The sequence below is a fragment of the Cinclus cinclus genome, chromosome 35, assembly GCF_963662255.1.
Source record: "Cinclus cinclus chromosome 35, bCinCin1.1, whole genome shotgun sequence".
Classification (NCBI taxonomy): domain Eukaryota; kingdom Metazoa; phylum Chordata; class Aves; order Passeriformes; family Cinclidae; genus Cinclus; species Cinclus cinclus.
The window spans coordinates 13,357-32,674 of NC_085080.1; the positions used below are offsets into that span (position 1 = coordinate 13,357).

The 19,318-nt window shown below is 53.9% G+C and overlaps 1 protein-coding gene, 1 long non-coding RNA gene and 2 pseudogenes across 2 annotated transcripts; 1 reads left to right on the forward strand and 3 right to left on the reverse strand.

Annotated features, from left to right (window-relative positions):
- Positions 1-222: 222 nt before the first annotated feature.
- LOC134055775 (olfactory receptor 14C36-like) lies at positions 223-1,408 on the reverse strand (annotated as a pseudogene).
- A 3,510-nt stretch (positions 1,409-4,918) lies between these two features.
- LOC134055776 (zinc finger protein 665-like) lies at positions 4,919-14,795 on the forward strand (annotated as a pseudogene).
- LOC134055842 (uncharacterized) lies at positions 7,149-9,889 on the reverse strand. The gene is made up of 2 exons (XR_009934113.1): positions 8,536-9,889; positions 7,149-8,122 (listed from the first exon to the last, which is right to left on the reverse strand). It is a non-coding gene; the product is annotated as an uncharacterized LOC134055842 (long non-coding RNA).
- LOC134055777 (class II histocompatibility antigen, B-L beta chain-like) lies at positions 14,776-17,921 on the reverse strand. Its single transcript, XM_062512241.1, has 6 exons — positions 17,822-17,921; positions 17,250-17,519; positions 16,481-16,762; positions 15,788-15,894; positions 15,643-15,685; positions 14,776-14,912 (listed from the first exon to the last, which is right to left on the reverse strand). Exons 1-6 carry the CDS (start codon positions 17,904-17,906, stop codon positions 14,776-14,778), a joined length of 924 nt encoding a protein of 307 aa, XP_062368225.1. The 5' UTR covers positions 17,907-17,921.
- Between the last annotated feature and the right edge of the window lie 1,397 nt (positions 17,922-19,318).

Here is a 19,318-nt window from a genome sequence, read left to right on the forward strand (position 1 = left end):
AAGGAGGGATTGTAATAAAAACAACATAAGAATTGTTCATTAAAATAAAAGGACTACCAGGAGTTCAATAAAATAACAGAAAATAGAACCGGATTTGAGAGGGCACAAGTCATGCACCTGTAGCCCACAAGAATGTCTTGATTAGTTTGAGCTGAGTTAATTAACCATACTTAAGTATCCATTGTTCAATGAGTAAAAAGGATCTACTGATTAGGCAGAGGTTCATAGGTCAAGATAGAGCTGCAAGGAAGAGGAGTCTTCTTCATTCCAACGACCACTGGAGGGCAAAGTATGACCCCTATCAACAGGCAGTGCCAGCGCAGACACGATTGCAAAAGGGACACGTATACCAGAAACAAGGGGTATAAAACCCAAAGGACTGAGAGAGGAAAGCGCGCGCCGTTGGTGGAGTGCTAACTCCCGGCCGCCCAGCGCTGCTTTTGCTTGTTACTGCTTGCTTAATAAATTCCACTGCTTGATGTACAATTGGCTCTGAGTCAGTGTGTGTGACAAACATTTATAACAATGTTGTACTGCATTGTATTTTTGCTGATCTCTGTGGCATTATGATTATTGTTGAATATTGTTCCGTGTCTCAGGGTGTGGATACCATCCAGAAAGGTAACACTGTCACACAGTCTTCCTATCATATTGTTCCATCATGTTTAACAAAGTCTTAAAAAAAAAAAGTAATCTGATCAAATATTTACTTCAGTTTATGTCTGAAACATAAATCTCTGTTTATGGGCACAGAGGCAAGAGGTGACCGCATGGCTTCTCTGGGGAGCAAGAGAAGTTGACTTTAGTAATGTGGTGGATTGTGGTGGTGCACCCTGTCCCCACTGCACTTTGAGAAATGCTCATTAGCCTTGACCGACTGAACCGGTGAGGGAGGCACATGGAAAAGGCTTTTTGCCATCCCTCTCAGAGGAGATCCTTAGGGCAGCCCTGATGATCTGCACATGAGAATGAAAGAGGTGAGAATGAAAACAATACAGCCAAAATCTAACAAAGAATATAATATCACAAGCACAAGTTCCCTGAGATATGTGGAGCGTGAGCAGGAGAGCTTGAGGATCTGTGGGATTTCACAGAAGAACTGGCCCAGGGCATTGCCCTGGCACAGGGGCAGGGAAAGTGTATTGGCCGTGTGCAGCAGAGCATGGAGAAAGGCACTGGCCCAGGCAGCTGCTGCCACGTGGGCACAAGCTCTGCTGCCCAGGAGGGTACCGTAGTGCAGGGGTTTGCAGATGGACGCAGAGCTGTCGTAGGACATGACAATGAGGAGACAAACCTCTGCTGAAATGAAGAAGACAAGGAAAAAGAGCTGGGCAGCACATCCTGGATAGGAGATGGCCCTGGTGTCCCACAGGGAAGTGGGCCATTTTTTCTGTGAAATTGCTGACATTCTCAAGCTTTCCTCATCTTACTCCTTCCTCAGAGTAGTCAGGCTTCTTGCATTCAGGGGTTCGTTTTGTTGTTTTCATTCTTCTCTCCTCTGTGCAGATCTTCAGGGCCATGCTGAGGACCCTCTCAGCATGGGTGGCACAAAGCATTTTCTGTGAGCCTCCCTCACCTGGCCACGTTCTCACCATTTATATGTAACATTTGCCTACCTGAAGCCCTACTCCATCATCTCCCCATCTTTGGATCTGGTGGTGGCTGCTCTGTAGTCAGTGGTGCCTCCAGCACTGAAACCCCTCATCCACAGCCTGAGGAACAAGGAGCTCAAAGCTGCCCAGTGGAGAATGGCAACTGGATGGCTTTCTAAAGTACTAGTGTGCTTCCAATCTCTGTAAATCACTTTCAGTATAGCTATGTTTCAATGGTTCTTCTTTCAAGATTTATTTTATTTCTTATTATCCCACTCTGATTTGGTTGGTAACAAATTCAGTTCTTAGACCCAGGGTTAAAAGCTATCGCCCAACATTTTTGGTGACCCACTTTGACAACAGACCTGGTGTTCCCAGTTCCTAGGAAACCATGGTAGGAAGATAGCTGTCTGATGGCCCCCACATTCTTCTGGTTCCCTGGAGGCACCTGGATGAAAGCAGGGGGAGGAATATTCATGAGCATGCAGACTGATGGCAGGAATTAATTGAGAGGAGTAGATTTGTTAGTCAGCATGCTCCGTCTTTACTTTTGGGTTGGTTGTTTCTGGGGCTGGTGGATGGGAATCAGTGGTCACTATCTGCCTCTGCCTGAATTCCCTTTGACTGGAATTCCCTTTGACCCAGTCAGAGCTGATTCCATGAAGCTGCTGCATTGGGCTTTCCCCGTGGCCCATAAATTCTGCATTCTTTGTGTCCATTCTCAGTGATCCATTCTCCTCCCCCATCTTTGTTAACCTCTCCTAGGCCTGAGATAACAGCTGGACAATTGTCCTACCTTCATCTTAGCTACAGTCCTAGTGCCAGGTTTCCACAGAGGAATATCAGAATATCAGGGGAGAAGGAGGGGGAGGGCAGGAGGGGAGGGGGAAGGGAGGATCCAGTGGTCATTGGTGGTGGCAGCTGCCAATGTGTCCATAACTTGGCGTGAGCTTTGTTTGACCGGTGATGTGCACGTGAGCAGTTGCTTCTTAACACACTTTGTCACAATGGGAGTTTTTGTGGGCATGCATTTCCCAGCAAGTGCCACCCAGACCTCGCCTCTGCCAGGCCTGGAGTCAGCACCTTCCTGTTACTCCCTTCTGTGCTTATCTCATGGCAAAGTCCTTCTGTGGCCTCAACAGTGTTTGAGATGGGCAACTCTGCTCTTCAGGTCCTTGCGCTGGTGACCCATGTTGGGCAGAGACCATGATGATCCATGCATGGGTGATCTACATGTGGCGGAGACCCGGTGAGCCATTGTGCTGCTTCTGCCTGGGGTAGAGTTGTCTTTCTTTACATGGCTTGGTGTGGGGCTGTGCTTGAATTTGTGCTGAACACAGCATATAAATCACACGTTTAATTTTTTTTTGCTTTGGGGGGGGGGGAAGTGGCTGGGTGGGTGGGATCCTGTTCCCTAAGGCTTTCAGAATAACTCCCAAATAGTAGGTTGTTTTGGGGTATCCCCCAGTCCTGAGTGGATTCTTGAGAATACTCAGTTCCAGAAGTGAACATATGGCTCTGACACTTGGAGTGGAGCCCCTTGGAGAGCTCTTTTTTGGGGGGGTGGGATTTTGCTGCTTTCCGCAAATTTTGGAGATAATAAACAGGTCTTGGGGGTGTAACAAATGTGATTTGTGCTAACTAAATTGTAACTATATTGGCAAAATTGTATTCGTATTAATAGAAAAGAATTGTTACAAAGCAAAGAAAGGAAATAGTGAGGAAAAAGGAGATGGACTCCCTCAGATGGTAGGCAGCAGTAGTAGAAGGATGTAGGTTTGATAAGCTACATCTAGAAATAAAATTTTGACTTTGGACTGGGCCAAACTGGGATGACTCCAAGCATGGAACTTGAAAGTATAGAACACCTGTAAGCTTAGTGCGCCTTCTCTACCTGCAAGGTTACGGAGCGGACACCGATGAAGACAAAGAGCATTCATCGGGAATAAGAGCTCCAAAAGGATGAGAGACCCCTAACTACTAGTAGAGCATGCGCAGCACAATATAGTGACGTGGATTTTAGGAATAGAAACTAGGAGGACTTTTCCAGAAAGTTCTGTATTAATATGCATTAGCATACAGTATAGAAGTGGGATTTTTGTCCTGATTGTTTGATACGTGAGGAAGGGCAGGCCCCTCCTCGTATCCCCGGTCGGTTTTGCTTGCGCTTTATACGAACCTTAATTGTACTGAATTACTCACTGCCAAATTTTGTATATTTTCAAATATGCACATTCAATATATTTTATTGTATTCATTTATATACAATTGCTACTATGAAAAAAATGCTGCTAAATTTATTTTTGTTGTTTGGTAAATTGGACGGATAGAATAGCATTTATAGCAGGGGCTTCCCCTAAGAGGGGAGTTTGTGGAAGGGGGAGGTGGAGGCGCCCAGGCCGGGCCCGCCCGCGCTGTCCCCGCGGGGCCCGGCCCTGCCCGGGCACGGCTGATGCCGCCCGTCCGCGCTCCCATCTGCTCCGGACCGGCGCTCCCAGCTCCGCGCGGGGCGGGGCCGCTTTGGGGACCCCCTCCAGGGCACAGCGCGGCCGCTTTGGGGCTGGCGGCGCCGCCCGGCTCTGGGGATGGCGCAGCTGGGACCGTACTGGTGGCACTGGTGGTCCTGGTGGTGCCGGGACTCGCCCTGGCTGCAGGCACGGAGAGCGGCGGGAGGGAAGGGGTAACTGTGGAAAAGCGGGAGAAGCGTTGGAATAACGAGGGGTGAGATGGCTGAGGTCCCCATTCTGAGGTAGATTTGGGGTCGGCCACCCCTAAACCGGTGGCGGGGGGTAGCTGGAATTTGGAGGGACGACGGGCAAGGGTGGGAGAGGGGCGATAAGGGGAGGTGGGACAGCGGGAAGAAGTTTATATGGAGATGGCTCTCCGCCTGTCCTCCATCCCCTGAGCCTCAGAGCTGTTCCTTGCGGCTCGGGGGGAGGGAGGCGGATCCACACTGGGGGGGTTCCCAAGCTCCCGGTGCATCCCTGTGGAGGCAGTGGGGGGAGGGGGGGTTACCTCATTCCGTAGCCAGTGCTGTCTTGGGGTTAGGGTTGGGTTAGGGCGGCCGTGGTGCAGAGGGGGAGAAACGGTGGACACGGAGAAGGAAGAGGAGGAGCAGGAAGTAAGAGGAGGGATTGAAAAAGAGGAGCAGGAGGAAGCTCGGGAGTCCACCGCTCACTGTACCGCTCCCGGGAGCATCGTGTCCTTCCCCCCAGCGTTCCGCAGGTAAGCTCGCCCTCACTGTCTCGGGGCATCCCCTGGATATGGGGTTTTTTTGGAGGTGTCCCGGTGGCGGCTGCCGGCAGAGCCCCGGCGGTGGGCGGGGAATGCGGGGTTCCGGAACCTTGCGGCGATCGCACGGTACCGGCAGTGTGAGCGACGCCGCGTTTTGGGAGAGCCGAGGGGGAGAACGCCGAGAACAAACTGGGGAACGGAGGAGGCAGAACCCCCGGCAGTCTGGAGCGGAGAGGGGAGAACAGAGGGGTAAGGGAGGAGTCGGAATTCCTGGCAGCCTGGAGAGGGGGAGCCTGGAAATGGGTGTGTGGAAAAATCACCCTGTGAACAGCCGGTGTTCACAAAGGAGAAAGAGGAGCCTTATTCGTACAAAGGGAGAGAGTCCACTAGGGCATACCCCCGTGGGGACTCTCCTAACTTTTTGGAGGATGCAGCCGCCTTTCATCCTAAACTTTTGGCCGCGTATTGCCCTCTTTGTTTCCCCGTTGCCTGAGGTACAGCCTTCCCCAACCACCTACTGCATATTCCCTTAAAGTTCAGAAGTTCAAACTGTCTGGGTTCTGCAACAAACTCATACAGCTTGGTGTTCATGAAGACCCCCCCCACACCTTCCTTCAGAACCTGGTTGGTTCTTTCAGACCCAGTCTTCTGTGAAGACATTAAGACCAATTTTTCCTATCGGAGGACCCCTGGGACCCCAGATATGCCTAAGTAGAGAGTAAGGGGAGTAAAGGACCCCTGGGATGTCTCTCAAACATCTCCAAACAGCACTCAAAGAAGGGGGGAAGCCCAGATCCCATGGGACCCCCCAGCAGCCCAGAAAAGGGACACCTCTGGAACCCCAGAAAGGGAGAACTCCTGGGAGGGTTTTTGGTGCCGAGTCTTCATGTTTCTGAGGCTTTTAGATATACAAGATGACCAGTGATTTCTAGAGATGGACTTGGGTAGGAGGAACCCCCAACCAACCCAACATGCTCACACCTTGATTTTTTCACCCAAAACAGAACTTGTCATTCCCAGGCCTTTGCTGGATGGAGGAGAAGGCTGTGGAGGAGATAGTCCAGGATACCCAGGCAGATGAGGAGGAAGTCACTGTACCTTTCCCTCTCTCTTCTGCTCCACCTTCCAGTCCAGCATTGCCTCTGGCTGCAGGACAACCCCACTGCCGATGTCGTCCTGCCGGGGGTGGATTTGGAGGGATCTCCTTGCTCTTTCTCTTGGCATGGAGGCAAATCTCCTTCCTCGCCTTCTTCCTTTTTCTGCCTCCTTGTCCTTTTCCTTCCCTCTTCCTTCTGCTTGTTCTTTCCTCCCCCAGGCACCGAGCTGTGGGTGGAAACCAGGGAGGACAAATCCCCCCAGCAGAACCTCGTGGAAGAGGCTGTTTTGAGTGGCTCCAGGGCATATGAATTCAACAGGGAGGAAAAGCCCTGGAGATCCTGCAGGAGAAGGCCCTGCAAACCCAGCCCATGGTACTCTGAGGAGGAAAGACACACCCTGTTTTAGGAAGGCAGCCAAGGTCTGCACTGGTGATTGACCAGCAGCTTCACAATGGGGAGGTGCCCTACAAGTGCTTGGAATGTGGGAAGAGCTTCAGTAACAGCTCCGACCTCCTCATCCACCAGTGGGTGCACACAGGGAAATGGCCCTTTGAGTGTGAGGAATGTGGGAAGAGCTTCAGCCAGAGCTCCAACCTGAACTGCCACCAGAAGATCCACACTGGGGAATGGCCTTACCAGTGCTTGGAATGCAGAAAGAGCTTCAGCCTCCGCTCCAATCTGATCCACCTCCAGAAGGGCCACGCTAGGGAACAGCCCTCCGTGTGCTTGGAATGCACAGGAAGAGCTTCAGGTGAAGTGCCTGCCTGGTGCTCCACCAAAACACCCACACTGGGGAGCAGCCTTACATGTGTAGGGAGTGTGGAAAGAAGTTTAGTGACTTCTCTAACCTGATCTTCCATCAGAACATCCACACCAGGAGGAGGCTCCAAGAGTGTCCCAAGTGTGGGAGGAGCTTCTCCTGCAGCTCTGCCTCGACCCAACCCCAACAGTCCCACTGGTAAGGGAAGCCCTGCAAGTGCCCTGCCTGCAGGAAGAGCTTTGTCCGCTGCTCCACCTTCTTCACCCATTAGAGGACCTGCATTGTATTATCTACGGTGACCGTGTTAGGAAGAGACCTGGTGATCCACGTTGGTCAAGGACGTGGTGATCCAGCACTGGTAGAGACCAAGGTTTCTGAGAAAATTTTGTGGGAAGCCCTCCAAAGTAGGCTCTTTCACCCACCCAACCCATCCCCTTGGATACTCAATCAATGCTGACACATAAATTCTTTCATTTTAGCCTTCATTTTCTTGTGATCCATCCTTTAAAAATACCCAAAATTGGTTAAAAATAAAGAACCTCATCATAGATGTGTGAAACCCCACCATTTTACAGGGACCGGGGGCGGGGGGTGGGGTGGGGTGGGGTGTGGGGGGGGGGCAACGGGGATTTGTAGTCTGGGGGATATTCAGGAGGTTTTGGGGCTTTTGAGGGAATTTGGAGGAGTGTCTTCCATTGCTTTCCACCCCAAGACATGAGGGGTTCTATCCATCACCTCAAAACCACACAACGCCACTGAAAGTGTCTCCATCCCAGCCCAAAATGGCTCAACCCCACCTCCAAATGACTCAATACCACCTCAAAACTATGCAATCCCACAGCACTCCAAACCCTGGAGAGGAAGGAAGGGGATAGGGAGGGGTGGGATGTGAATCAGGAAGGGTGGGATATGGACTGGGAAAGATGGGATAGGGATTGGGAGAGCTGAGATGGGGTTTGGGAGAGGTGGGATGTGATTTGGGAGGGGTGGGATGGGGATCAGGAGAGGTGGGATGGGGTCTGAAATGAGACAGCTGAAGGCTGGGGAGGATGAGGTCACGGGGGACCCCGTTCCTGAAGAGGTTGCGAGGTATAACCCAGTTCTGCAGGGGTTTGGCTGATGACTCATCAGTGTCCAGGCAGACCCGCAGCACTCAACATTCCCCATGTGGACCCCACCTGCACCCCCTCTCACCTCCAGTGCCCCCCAGAAGGGGAATTTTGGGGAGGGGGAAGATGGAGGGCACCCAGCCTGCCCCCCCTCCCCTCCCCCCCCGCCATGCTCTCCTGGCAGTGGCAGCTGCAGTGGGGACCGAGTGTGGGCAGGAGCAGCCAAGAGCCCAGCCCTGACCCAGCCCGACCTGCCCCAGCTCCATCCGTGCTCCTCCTGTGGGGTGCAATAGGTTCGGGAGACACAGGAGTCCGGAGTGGGTGCTGGTCCTGTGGGGAAGAGGAGAAGGGATGGATAAGGAGGAGAAGGAGGGACAGAGGAGGAGATTACTGGTTGGCTAAAGCACACTAAGGAAAAGCAAACAAAAATCCAAAATCCATCCAAACTGAAATAAACCCAAAACTAATTATGTGGTAGCTGAGGAGGCTCTGGGGGAGGGAGGGGTGAGGGGAAAAAAACAGAAAAGGGTAAGGAGAAAAAGGAATACGGAAGACCCGACTTATTGAGTCACAAGAGTCAGAGTAGACCCCTGTGCAGAACTGAGCCCGGATTTGATCAACAGTTTATGCTTAAAGGCCCATAGCACTTCACTTAACAGCACTTAACTGAGACTTAATCAGTAACTTCACATAAAACTTATTACACCACAACAGGAACATAGCCACATGCCTGACTGACTTACAAATCTAAAGTACTTCTGACTCCAGGAGAGCAGCATTCGCAGACATTTGCTATGGCATATTCACCGTCACACACATATGGACAGGAGTCTGTACGAGGTCCCGTGGGAAATTCCCCTGGAATCCAGTGGAATTCTCCCTTCCGATGCTTTTGCATCTTCTCACCAGGCGCAGGGTAGAGCCTTGAGGAGTGGCGGGGCTCAGCCCAGGACATATCATCATTCAGGGATGCCTCGAGTGCAGCAAATGGGAGAGTTCCCAGCACAGGGGACTTGCAGAGGCCCCAGCACAGGGACGTCGCTGTTGCAGCTGCTGTGGCCCAGAAGAGTTCCAAGGGTCTCACTCAGGGCTGCTGTTTATAGGGCCCAAGGGATGGGCTTTAGTCACAGGCAGCTTCCACCCTGGCCCCAGCTCAGGTTGGTGACTTTCTGGGAAAGGTTGAGCACAGAAATATAATCCCATCTGGGATGTTATTCAGGAAAAAAATACAAAAAACAAACAAACAAACAAACAAACAAACAAACAAACCCACAAAAAAAACCCACCTAACCAAACCAAACCAAACCAAAAAAACCAAACCAACCCACCAAAACAAAACAAAAACAACACCAAAAAACAAACAAACAAAGTTTCCAAGGGTGTTGGAGGTGGTTGGACAGACCCAGTTCCTGGAAAAGACAATGTTTGTGATAAACTCAAGAGGAGTTGAGCCCCGGAGCTGCTTGTCAAGGCCGAGGCCTAAACAAGTATTTCTCAGATCATGCTGTGACCTGACAGGAGTGGAGGCTGGGGAGATACTTTCCCGAGTGTGTCCACTGACGTTTCATGAGATCCGAGATGCTCTGAACCCTCTTCCCACATTCCCCACACCTGTAAGGCTGTTGCCGGTGTGCCGGTGGCTGATGAATGCAGACGGAAGAGGAGAATTGCCAGAGCCCGGAGCTGGGTGAGAGGCAGACGAGGATCACCGTAGGATGATGCAGAGCGGCTTCCCAGCCGAGTGTCTGAGCTGTTCCTGTCCACCAACTTCACCCCGCAATGCCGTTCTGGAAGTGACACTTGGCCTTTCCCGTGTGCTGGAACACCCCTCCGCGGGCAGGGACACAGGTCATGGCGTGCCCCCTGCCAGCCCCCCGCTACAGCAACTTCCATCACCCCACAGCCACTTGGAAGCTCAGGCGGCCATGCCAGACCCCCCTTTCCCACTCCCCTCTGCTCCACGGCCACGGCAGCACCGGCTGCTGGGTGGGGTGGACCCCCCATGAGCCCCCAGTGAGCCTCAGGGAACCCCTCCAGGGGGTAAGGGACATACGAAGGCACCCTCTCTTGGGAACCACTTTCCCGCTGTGCCACCTCCCTTCATCTTCCCTCTCTCACTCCTTTCCCACCGTCCCCCCAAATCCTAGCTCCCCCCATCTCGGTTTGGGGCTGACCCGCCTCCTCCACCGCTCCGTTTGGGGCTCCCCCCCCGTCTTCTCCCTTCTTCCCCCGTTCACATCGTGCCCGGTCCCGTCTCACGCCACAGCCGCTCGCCCGCAGCCGAACTGATGGAGCGGAAGTGAGGGCAACTGACGGCAGAGGAAGGATGGAGGAAGAGGAGGAGCAGGAGCCGGAAAAGGAGGAGAAGCGGGAAGAGGACGAGGAAGAGGAGCCTTCATTTTTCTTCTTGCCTTGAGTTCATCTCTCCCACGGCTTCCACTGTACCAGGGCCGGGAGGTCAGCGGCGCTACCCAGCGCAGCTTCTGTAGCTGTCTGATCTTCTACAGGGGAGAAGAAGAAAAAGAAGAAGAAAGAGGAAATTCGCGGGTCCACCGCGCCCTGTGTCCGCAGCCCTCCCGGCCCGTGGAGCTTCTGCCCCGCCGCATCCCACAGGTGACCGGGGAGGGGGAACTTGCCCCAAATATCTTGGGCGTCCCCGGGAGATATTTTATTTTTCGGGGGGATCCCGGCCGTGCCTGTCGGCAGAGCCCAGGCTATGGCGCGGAGGATGCGGGCTCCCGGATTCCACGTGGAGATCGCCCGGCGGGGGTAGGGGACACCGGTTCTGGCTACCCCTGGAGTGGGAGATCGGAGAGGGACGATACCGGTTTGGAATACCCCGGGCAGACTGGAAAGGAGGAAGCACAGAGTTAACGGGAAGGGCAGGATCCCCTCGACCCTGAAAAGGGGAACTGGGCGGGGGGACATTCCCGGGATCCAGGAGTGGGGCGAGCCTGAAGACGGGGAACCCTGGGACCCCCAGCAGCCGAAACAGAGATTCAGCAGAGAGGGGTCCCCTGGGACCTCTAAAACTTCCAGCAACGCTTAGTTGACAGAGACAGAAGTAACCCAGGACACAGAAGACCTCCAGAACCCCAAAACTGAGAGACCGGGGGGGAGGGGGGATCTTGGAAGCTCCTTTGCTAAATCTTAATGTTTTGGAGGGGGTTTTTTTCTGCATCGTGGTGTTTTGGAGGTTTTTATGGACACAGGATGCCTGGTGACTTCTAGAAATGGACTTGGGCAGGAGGAATGTCCAACCCAGCACGCTCACACGCTGTTTTTCCTCAAAACCAGGATTTGTCATTCCTAAGGCTTGGCTGAATGGAGGATGAGGCTGCAGTGAAGCGGGAGATGCCCTGGGACGCTGAGGCAGGTGAGGAGGAAGTCACTGCCCCTTTCCCCCTCTCCTCTGCTCCATCTCCCAGCCCAGCATTGTCCCCAGCTGCAGGACAGCCCCGCTGCCAACACTGTCCTGCTGGGGATGGACTGGGGGAATCTCCTTCCCCTTCCCTCTGGTACGGAGGCAAATCCCATTCTCTCTTTGTCCTTCCTCCCCCAGGCAATGAGCTGCAGACAGAGATCAAGGAGGAGAAACCTCCCTGGCAGAACATTATGGAAGAGGCCATTTTGAGCAGCTCCATGGCGCAGGAATCAAGTGGGGAGGAAAAGCCCCAGAGATCCCTCACAAGGAGGAGCTGCAAACCCAGCCCAGGATGCTCCAAGGAGGAAAGATCTCCCCTGTACTGGGAAGGCAGCCAGAGCTTCAGCCTGAGCTCAGAGCTGGTGGAGAAGCCTCATGCGGGGGAGAAGCCCCACGAGTGCTTGGAATGTGGGAGGAGCTTCAGCCGGAGCTTCCATCTCCTCCGCCACCAGATGATCCACACAGGGGAACGCCCATATGCGTGCTTGGAATGTGGGAAGAGCTTTAGCAGGAGCTCCTGTCTGATCCGCCATCAGGTAATTCACACGGGTGAACGGCCCTACAAGTGCAAGGAATGTGGGAAAAGCTTCAGTGACCGCTCCAACCTCCTCACCCACCAGCGTCTGCACGCCAGGGAACGACCCTACCAGTGTGGGGAGTGCGGGAAGAGCTTCAGCATCAGCTCCAACCTAATCCAGCACCAGAAGATCCACAGTGGAGAACGGCCCTACGAGTGTCCCGAGTGTGCAAAGAGATTTCGGACCAGCTCCCATCTCCTCCTGCATCAACGCATTCACACGGATGAGAGGCCCTTCCGCTGCCCCAGCTGTGGGAAGGGCTTCAAACGCAACTCCCACCTTGTCAGCCATGAGCGTGTCCATACCGGAGAGAGGCCCTACAAATGTCCTGAGTGTGGGAAGAGCTTCTCCCACAGCTCTGCCTTGACTTCACACCAACGGACCCATGAGTAGGGGAAGTCCTACAAGTGCCTTGACTTCAGGAAGAGTTTTGTCTCCTGCTCCAGCTTCACCACCCACTAAAGGACCCATGTTGCATTATCTACAGTGGCCCAGATCATGCAAAAACATGGTGATCCACATTCCTGGTGATCCATGTTGGGTGAATACCTGGTGACCTATGTTCCACATGATCCACACAGGGAAGACACCTGTCTGGTGGTCTTCGCCTGCTCCTGGTTCCCTGGAGGCACCTGGATGAACACAGGGGGAATGAACGTCTATCAGGATGTGGACTGACATCAGAAATTGAATACTGAGGCCTGAATGACAGGCACTGCACCAAAGTTGATCTCTAGATGAACCTTCCAACCAAACATTATATGATGCTTGAATCTGCTAATTAGTGAAATATCAATGATCATTAGTGAAATATATGATGTGATAAGAATGTATTTATCCTTCCGTGTTTAGGGGATGGCCAAGGCAATGAAATCAGGTATCTGGCCTTGTCTGAAGTACATCATCAAAGCCAACTCCCTTGGTTCCTTCTTGAGCCCTGACCAGGCTTTGGGTGGAACCCAAATGTTATGGGTTGATGCTGGCCGGATGCCACACACCCACAAAAGCCACTTCCTCACTCCCCTCCACAGCTGGACAGGGGAGAGAAAATATGTAACAAAAGGTTCATGCCTTGAGATAAGGACCAGGAGAGACATCCCTCACCAAACACCGTCACAGGCAAAACAGGCTCAGCTTAGAGATATGGAATGAACTAACAAAATCAAAGTAGGATAATAAACAAATTAAGCCCTTAAAACTACCTTCCCCCAACCCTCCTTTCCTTCCGGCTCTATCCTAGCAGCACATCCTGCCAGGGATAGACTGGGGAGATCTCCTTCCCCTTCACTCTGGAACAGAGGCAATTTTCCTTTTCCTTTCACAGAGACCAGGGAGGACAAATCCCTGCGTCAAAACCTTATGAAAGAGTTGATTCCACAGCACAGGAATCCAATGTGGAGGAAAAGCCTCAGAGATATCCCATGAGGGAAGGCTCCAATTGCAGCTCCCCAAAGCTTCATCCAGAGCTCTGACCTGGTGGTCTTTGAGTGCTTTCACATTGGGGAGATATGCTACAGTGCTGAGAATGTGGGAAGGGCTTCAGATGTGGCTGCTACCTGATCCTGCACCAGAAGATCCACACAGGGGAGCAGCCCTAGAAGTGCTTGGAATGTGGGAAGAGCTGTCAGAGCTCCTGTCTGATCCACCATCAGATAATTCACATGGGAGAGCAGGTCCTACAGATGTAGGGAATGTGTGAAGAGCTTCAGTGACCACTCTAACCTCATGAGCCATCAGCACCTGCATTTTACTCCAGGAAATGGCCCGAACAGTGTGGGGAATGCAGCAAGAACTTCAGCCAGAGCTCCCACCTGATTTGCCACCAGAATATCAATGCCGGGAACGGCCCTAGGAGTGTCCTGACTGTGGGCAAAGCTTCACCCAGAGCTCTGCCTTGACCTTACACAAATGGATTCACTGGGAAGGGAACTCCTGTTAGTGCCCCGAGCATGGGAAGAGCTTCATCTGCTGCTCCAACTCCATCACCCATTAGAGGACGAGCATTGGATGATCCCCAGTGAGCCCCGTAGGGCAGAGACCTGGTGACCCCTGTTGCCGGTGATGAATGTTGGGCAGTGTATTGGGTTTGTGTGATCAGGTTTTGGGAAGGGGGGTGCTCCAGGTGTGTCTTCTGTGAGCAGCTTCCAGAAGCTGCTCCCATGTTCCGCCCCGTCCCTGAAGGTGAGGGTAACCCAGGTTCTGCTCTATGGATCCCCTGGGACGGGGGAGTTTAGAGTGAAACAACAGTGATTGATCTGTGTTTATAAGTATATCTCTGTTGAGTTTATTTTAGAACCATTTGGTTGCTGTGGAAAGGGGGTTTGGAGCCCTTTTGGTTACCATCTCCAGTAATATTAAAAGCATTAAAGTAACACTAGAGAAATTGTGTAAGGGAAAAGAAAGAAAGGAAAAGAAAGGAAAAGAAAGGAAAAGAAAGGAAAAGAAAGGAAAAGAAAGGAAAAGAAAGGAAAAGAAAGGAAAAGAAAGGAAAAGAAAGGAAAAGAAAGGAAAAGAGTAGAAAGATACACAGTCACTAGCCTTGGATCCAGCAACACAAGTTTTGGTTTTGATTGCTACAGTGTCCCTGTCCTTGGTCTAAGTGGTGGTCCCAGGCTGGATCTCTTGGGGGCTGGGGAAGGCCAGGAAACACCAAGTTCTGAGGGTCAATACAGGTTCAGGTTTGGGTGAACGCCCAGGTACCTCCCCCGCCAGGAGTTTTACACTGTCTGATGTCACACTGTGGGTCCTGGGGCACCCTGGGGGGGTTCTGATGGTTTATGGCCCCTTCTAAGATGTGGCCCTGCCTCTCTCAGCAGTGCAGTTGAGCCAGGTATGGCCCATGCGAAGGGATGAAAACCAGCTGTGAAATAGTGCAATACAACATCCAGCCTTCTATGCGAGTGTCCCATGCCTTTCCCGGGGGAGTTTCCAGAGCTGAGTCAGTTGTTGTTGAAAATGGCTTGATTTCACCGCAAAACATCTCAATCCCTCCTCAAAATTCTGGGGTATCCCCTGTGCTTAAATTGCTCCCAGTTGTGGACGTTCCTGTCCACAAACTTCACCCAGTTGTTGCCATCTAGGAAGTGACAGTGGGCTTTTCCCCAAAAATGGAACACACCTGTGTGGTAAGGGAGACAGGTGATGGGGTGCCCCCCCTTGCCCCCTAAGAGCCGCCATCACCCCAGAGCAGGTTGGAGGCTCAAGGGACCACACTGGATCCCCCGTTGCCATCCCCCTCTGCCCCAGGGCCACCACAGCAGTGGCTGCTGGGTGGGGCACCCCTACTATGAGCCCCTCAAGGAGGGATGGGGGGGGGGGGGGTTGGGGACCTCCTAGCAAGGTTCTGCCTAACCCCCCATTCCTCAGAGCCCCAGGGAACAGATCAAGAGTTCGAGTGATGGGGACACGAAGGGACTCCCAGAGAAACCCCTTTACCATTGTCCCCCCTCCAGTTATGCACCTCTCAAACACCTTTCTCATCTTCCCCGCACCGCTCCCTCTATCACCCAAGAGCTCCTCGCCCACAGCTGGTGGGGGGGGGGGGACGGGGACGGGACTCCCAGCACCCAGAGTGGGGTGACACGGGGGAACACTCGCAGGTCCCCATTCCCGATCCATCCCGGGGCTGCTACTGCCCCTTCCCATCACAGTATCCCCGTGGGGTCCCCCCAGATCTCTCCCCACTGCCCTCCAGTAAATGGGACTGGGGTGAACTGGGAAGCTTTATGGAGAACACAGAGAGCAGCTGGGCTGGGACAGAATGACAGTGGGGCGGGGGGGGGGGGGGGGGGAAACACACGACCCCCCCAAAATCAGTGCAGGGATGGAACAGGGGGTCCTGGCCGGGCCTGAGGCCACGGGGAGGGGCTGCAGCCGCTGCTGGCTCAGGAGCTCTGTGGGCAGAGAAGAGGGGGTGACACCCGGCTGGGGGCCCCAGGGGGAGCACACATGCTTTGAGGGATGGGGAACACGACCGCCAGGACCCCTCCTCACCTTCTTGTGCAGGTAGAAGCCAAGCCCCAGCACCAAGAAGATGAAGCCAAACACGGAGCTCCCGATTCCCAGCATCACCTTGCTGCGGGCGGTGTCTGGCAGCATCTCTGGAGGTCCGCAGGGGTCAGGACCCCCCAGAACTCACAGACACCCCAAGACCCTCCAAGCACCCTTGAACCCCTCCAGCCCACCCAAGACGTTTCCTATCCCAGTCCAGCCTCGCTAGTACCACCCAAGTCCCTTCCTCGCCCCTCTAAGACCCAAACTCCCTCCCGGGTGACACCCATCCCCCAGTGATCCCCCAAACCTTCTCCCAGTCCCTTCCCAGTGCCACCAGGACTCACCAACACCACTGCCAGTAGATGGAAGCACACTCAATTTCCCTTCCACCCCTGCTTTTACATCCCCAGCCTGCTTCCAACCCCTCCGGCTCCATCAGACTTCCTTCCAGTTACACCCATCATCCTCCGTTCCCCCTCAGTAGCCACCAGGAAACCCCCAACTGCATTCCCAGTATCCTCCATACCTCTTCTCTGCCCTCCCAGGTCATGCAAACCCTTCTCCCAGTTACCTCCTGGCTCCTTCATACTCCCCCGCCCAATCAATCCCAGCTACTACCAACTCCTCCCCCAGTCCCCCCCCCCCCCCGTCCCACCCCCCATCCCCCGGTGCTGTGGGGGCTGGGCCGTATACCCCATTGCCGGCTCAAGGGGTGCTCCAGGCTGACGTGCTCCACCTGGCAGGTGTAGGTGACTCTGCGCCGCGGGGCAGTTTCCAGCAGCACCAGGAGCTGGTAGGTCCAGTCCCCATTGGGGACCACGTCAGTGGCCACCACGTGCCCCGAGAGCTCCTGCTGGCCCTGGAACCACCTGACCTGGATCTCAGCAGGGTAGAAATCCATCACAGAACAGAGCAGGCGGCCGGGGCCGGACTGGGAGCGCGAGGGCACCAGCGAGATGGACACGCTGGGAGACACTGGGAGAGAGTGGGGACACACTGGGATGAGGTGCGGGTAAAATGGGACACACGGAGGGAGGGCTCTGGTAACATTGAGAGGGATTGGGGGGAGACTGGGAGGGCACTGAAAGAGATGGGACTGGGTTGGAGACCACTGTGAGAGCACTGGAAGAGAGGATGGAGGTCTGAGAGTGGACTGAGAATTGAATGGGAATGAACTGAGAGGGACTGGGAATGAAGTACGCGGCACTGGGAGGCCGAGTCCAGCGGGGGGCACTCGGTCCTGCGGATCTGCCTGGCAACTGGTGAGTCATCTGAGAACCGCTCTCTGATTGGCTGACGGGAGGCAGCTGCACGCACTGCCGAGATGGACAGGCGGGGGGGTCCTGGGATGGACTGAGAGAGCCACGGGAGTCGCTGGGAGGGGGCAAGAGGCCCCGAGCATGGGCACAAGGAGTCATTCCCAGGGCAGGGCCCGAGGAGACACGCTCTGCCCCACGCTCACCTCTGCGCTCCACGAGGAACGGGCTGGACAGCTCGTAGTTGTGCCGGCAGTGCCGGTCCACCGCAGCCCGCCTGTACTCCATCCATTCCGGGTCCCTGTTCCAGTACCTGGCAACCTTCTCCCCATATAGTGTGTCCCCCACAAAGCGCCCCACATCGCTGTCGAAGTGCACGTACTGCTCCCGGTTGTAGATGAACCTCTTCACGAACCTCAGCCGGTTGGTGCCGTTAATGAAGTGACACTCGGACTTAACCATCTCCTGGAACACCCCTGTATGTGCAAAACACAGGTCAGGGGGTGTCCCCTCAGCAGCCCCCACCAATCCACAGCAAGCCGAGAGCGCTGAGAGCTGCCACGTATCCCCACTGTGGACCCCTAGTGCCAACCCTTGTATGACCATTCTTCTCTCTGCCCCACTTCCTCTTTTCCTCAGTTCTCAATATTTTCCTTCTCCTTTCCCATAACTTTGCAGTCGCCAGCACCACCCCGCATCAATTTGAGGGTCCCGCTTTCCCCTTTTCCCTCTACGTCTCACCGTTCCCACCACTTCCCTTCCCACCCCTCCTGTTCACCTGAGAGCTCCGCACCCGCAGCCGTGGAGGCTCCCAGCACCACCAGTGTCACCAGCATGGCCCCAGCTGCGGCCACACACCCCATGGCCAGCACCGGGCAGGTTCTGACACCTCCTCCCTCCCCAGATTCCCCTGGCGTGGGGTGCTGGGGGGAGGACGTGGGTGGAGTCCAGGTGAGGAGCTCTGGGCGCTGTGGGACTGCCTGGACCCTGAGGAGTCATCAGTGCCATGCGCTCTGATTAACTCAAGGTTGTTTGTACCTCTCTGGTTGGCTGAGAAAAGGCCCTGGAGTTGGAAGAAGAATCGTGAGAGATCCTTCCCTGATCTCCAGTACGGGAGCAACAAACAAAACCTGAGAACAGGAAGGGAATTTATTTCCAGCCAAATCACAGCCGGACAAGGAGAAGAGAAGGGAAAGAAATCTTGCCCACACCTTCCCTCCACACAACTGTTATAAATGTTTGTCACACACACTGACTCAGAGCCAATTGTACATCAACCAGTGGAATTTATTAAGCAAGCGGTAACAAGCAAAAGCAGCGCTGGGCGGCCGGGAGTTAGCGCTCCACCAACGGCGCGCGCTTTCCTCTCTCAGTCCTTTGGGTTTTATACCCCTTGTTTCTGGTGTACGTGTCCCTTTTGCAATCGTGTCTGCGCTGGCACTGCCTGTTGCTAGGTGGTCATACTTTGCCCTCCGGTGGTCGTTGGAATGAAGAAGACTCCTCTTCCTTGCAGCTCTATCTTGACCTATGAACCTTTGCCTAATCAGTAGATCCTTTTTACTCATTGAACAATGGATACTTGGGTACGGTTAACTAGCTCAGCTAAAACTAATCGTATCAAGACATTCTTTTGGGTTATGGGTGCATGACTTCTGCTCTCTCAAATCCGGTTCTATTTCCTGTTATTTTATTGAACTCCTGGTAGTCCTTTTATTTTAATGAACAATTCTTATGCTGTTTTTATGACACAACGGGGATCACCCAGAACGGGGAGCACCAGGGTTCTGCCGAATGGCACTTGGGATCATCGAACGCCGATCCTCCCATGGGGGATGGAGCTGGAGCAGAGCACGAAGCTCTTCCCGCCCTTGGGGCTCTTGCAAGCCTTCCCTTAATGATGCCTTTGTTGGTGTCAGGTCAAGTAAGAGCTCCTAGAGAAGCTCTTCCTGTACTCAGGACACTCGTGGGGCCTCTCCCCAGTGTGGATCTTGTGGTCTTTGATGAGGTGGGAGCTCTTGCTGAAGCTCTGTCCGCATTCCCAGAACTTGTAGGGCTGTTTCCCAGGGTGGATCCTATGACGGGGTGACCAACACAGACTACCATGTTAGGCTCTTCCCACATTCCAAGCACCAGCAGGGATGTTCCTTAGTTTGGATCTCCTGGTGCCGGATCAGGTAGGAGTTCTGGCTGGAGTTCATTCCACATTCCAAGCACTTAGAGCGTTTCTCTGTTTGAGAGACTATTTAAAAGATGACACTCCAAAGTGAGTGTTGTG

What these genes read in the sequence shown, in the direction of transcription:
- LOC134055777 (XM_062512241.1), bottom strand. Translation starts at nt 17,906, where the DNA reads ATGGGGTGTGTGGCCGCAGCTGGGGCCATGCTGGTGACACTGGTGGTG. An exon ending in GTTCCTCGTGGAGCGCAGAG is followed by an intron (nt 16,763 to 17,249) that starts GTGAGCGTGGGG and finishes ACTCTCTCCCAG; the next exon opens with TGTCTCCCAGCGTGTCCATC. An exon ending in GCCCCTCCCCGTGGCCTCAG is followed by an intron (nt 14,913 to 15,642) that starts GCCCGGCCAGGA and finishes CTTACCACACAG; the next exon opens with GTGTGTTCCATTTTTGGGGA.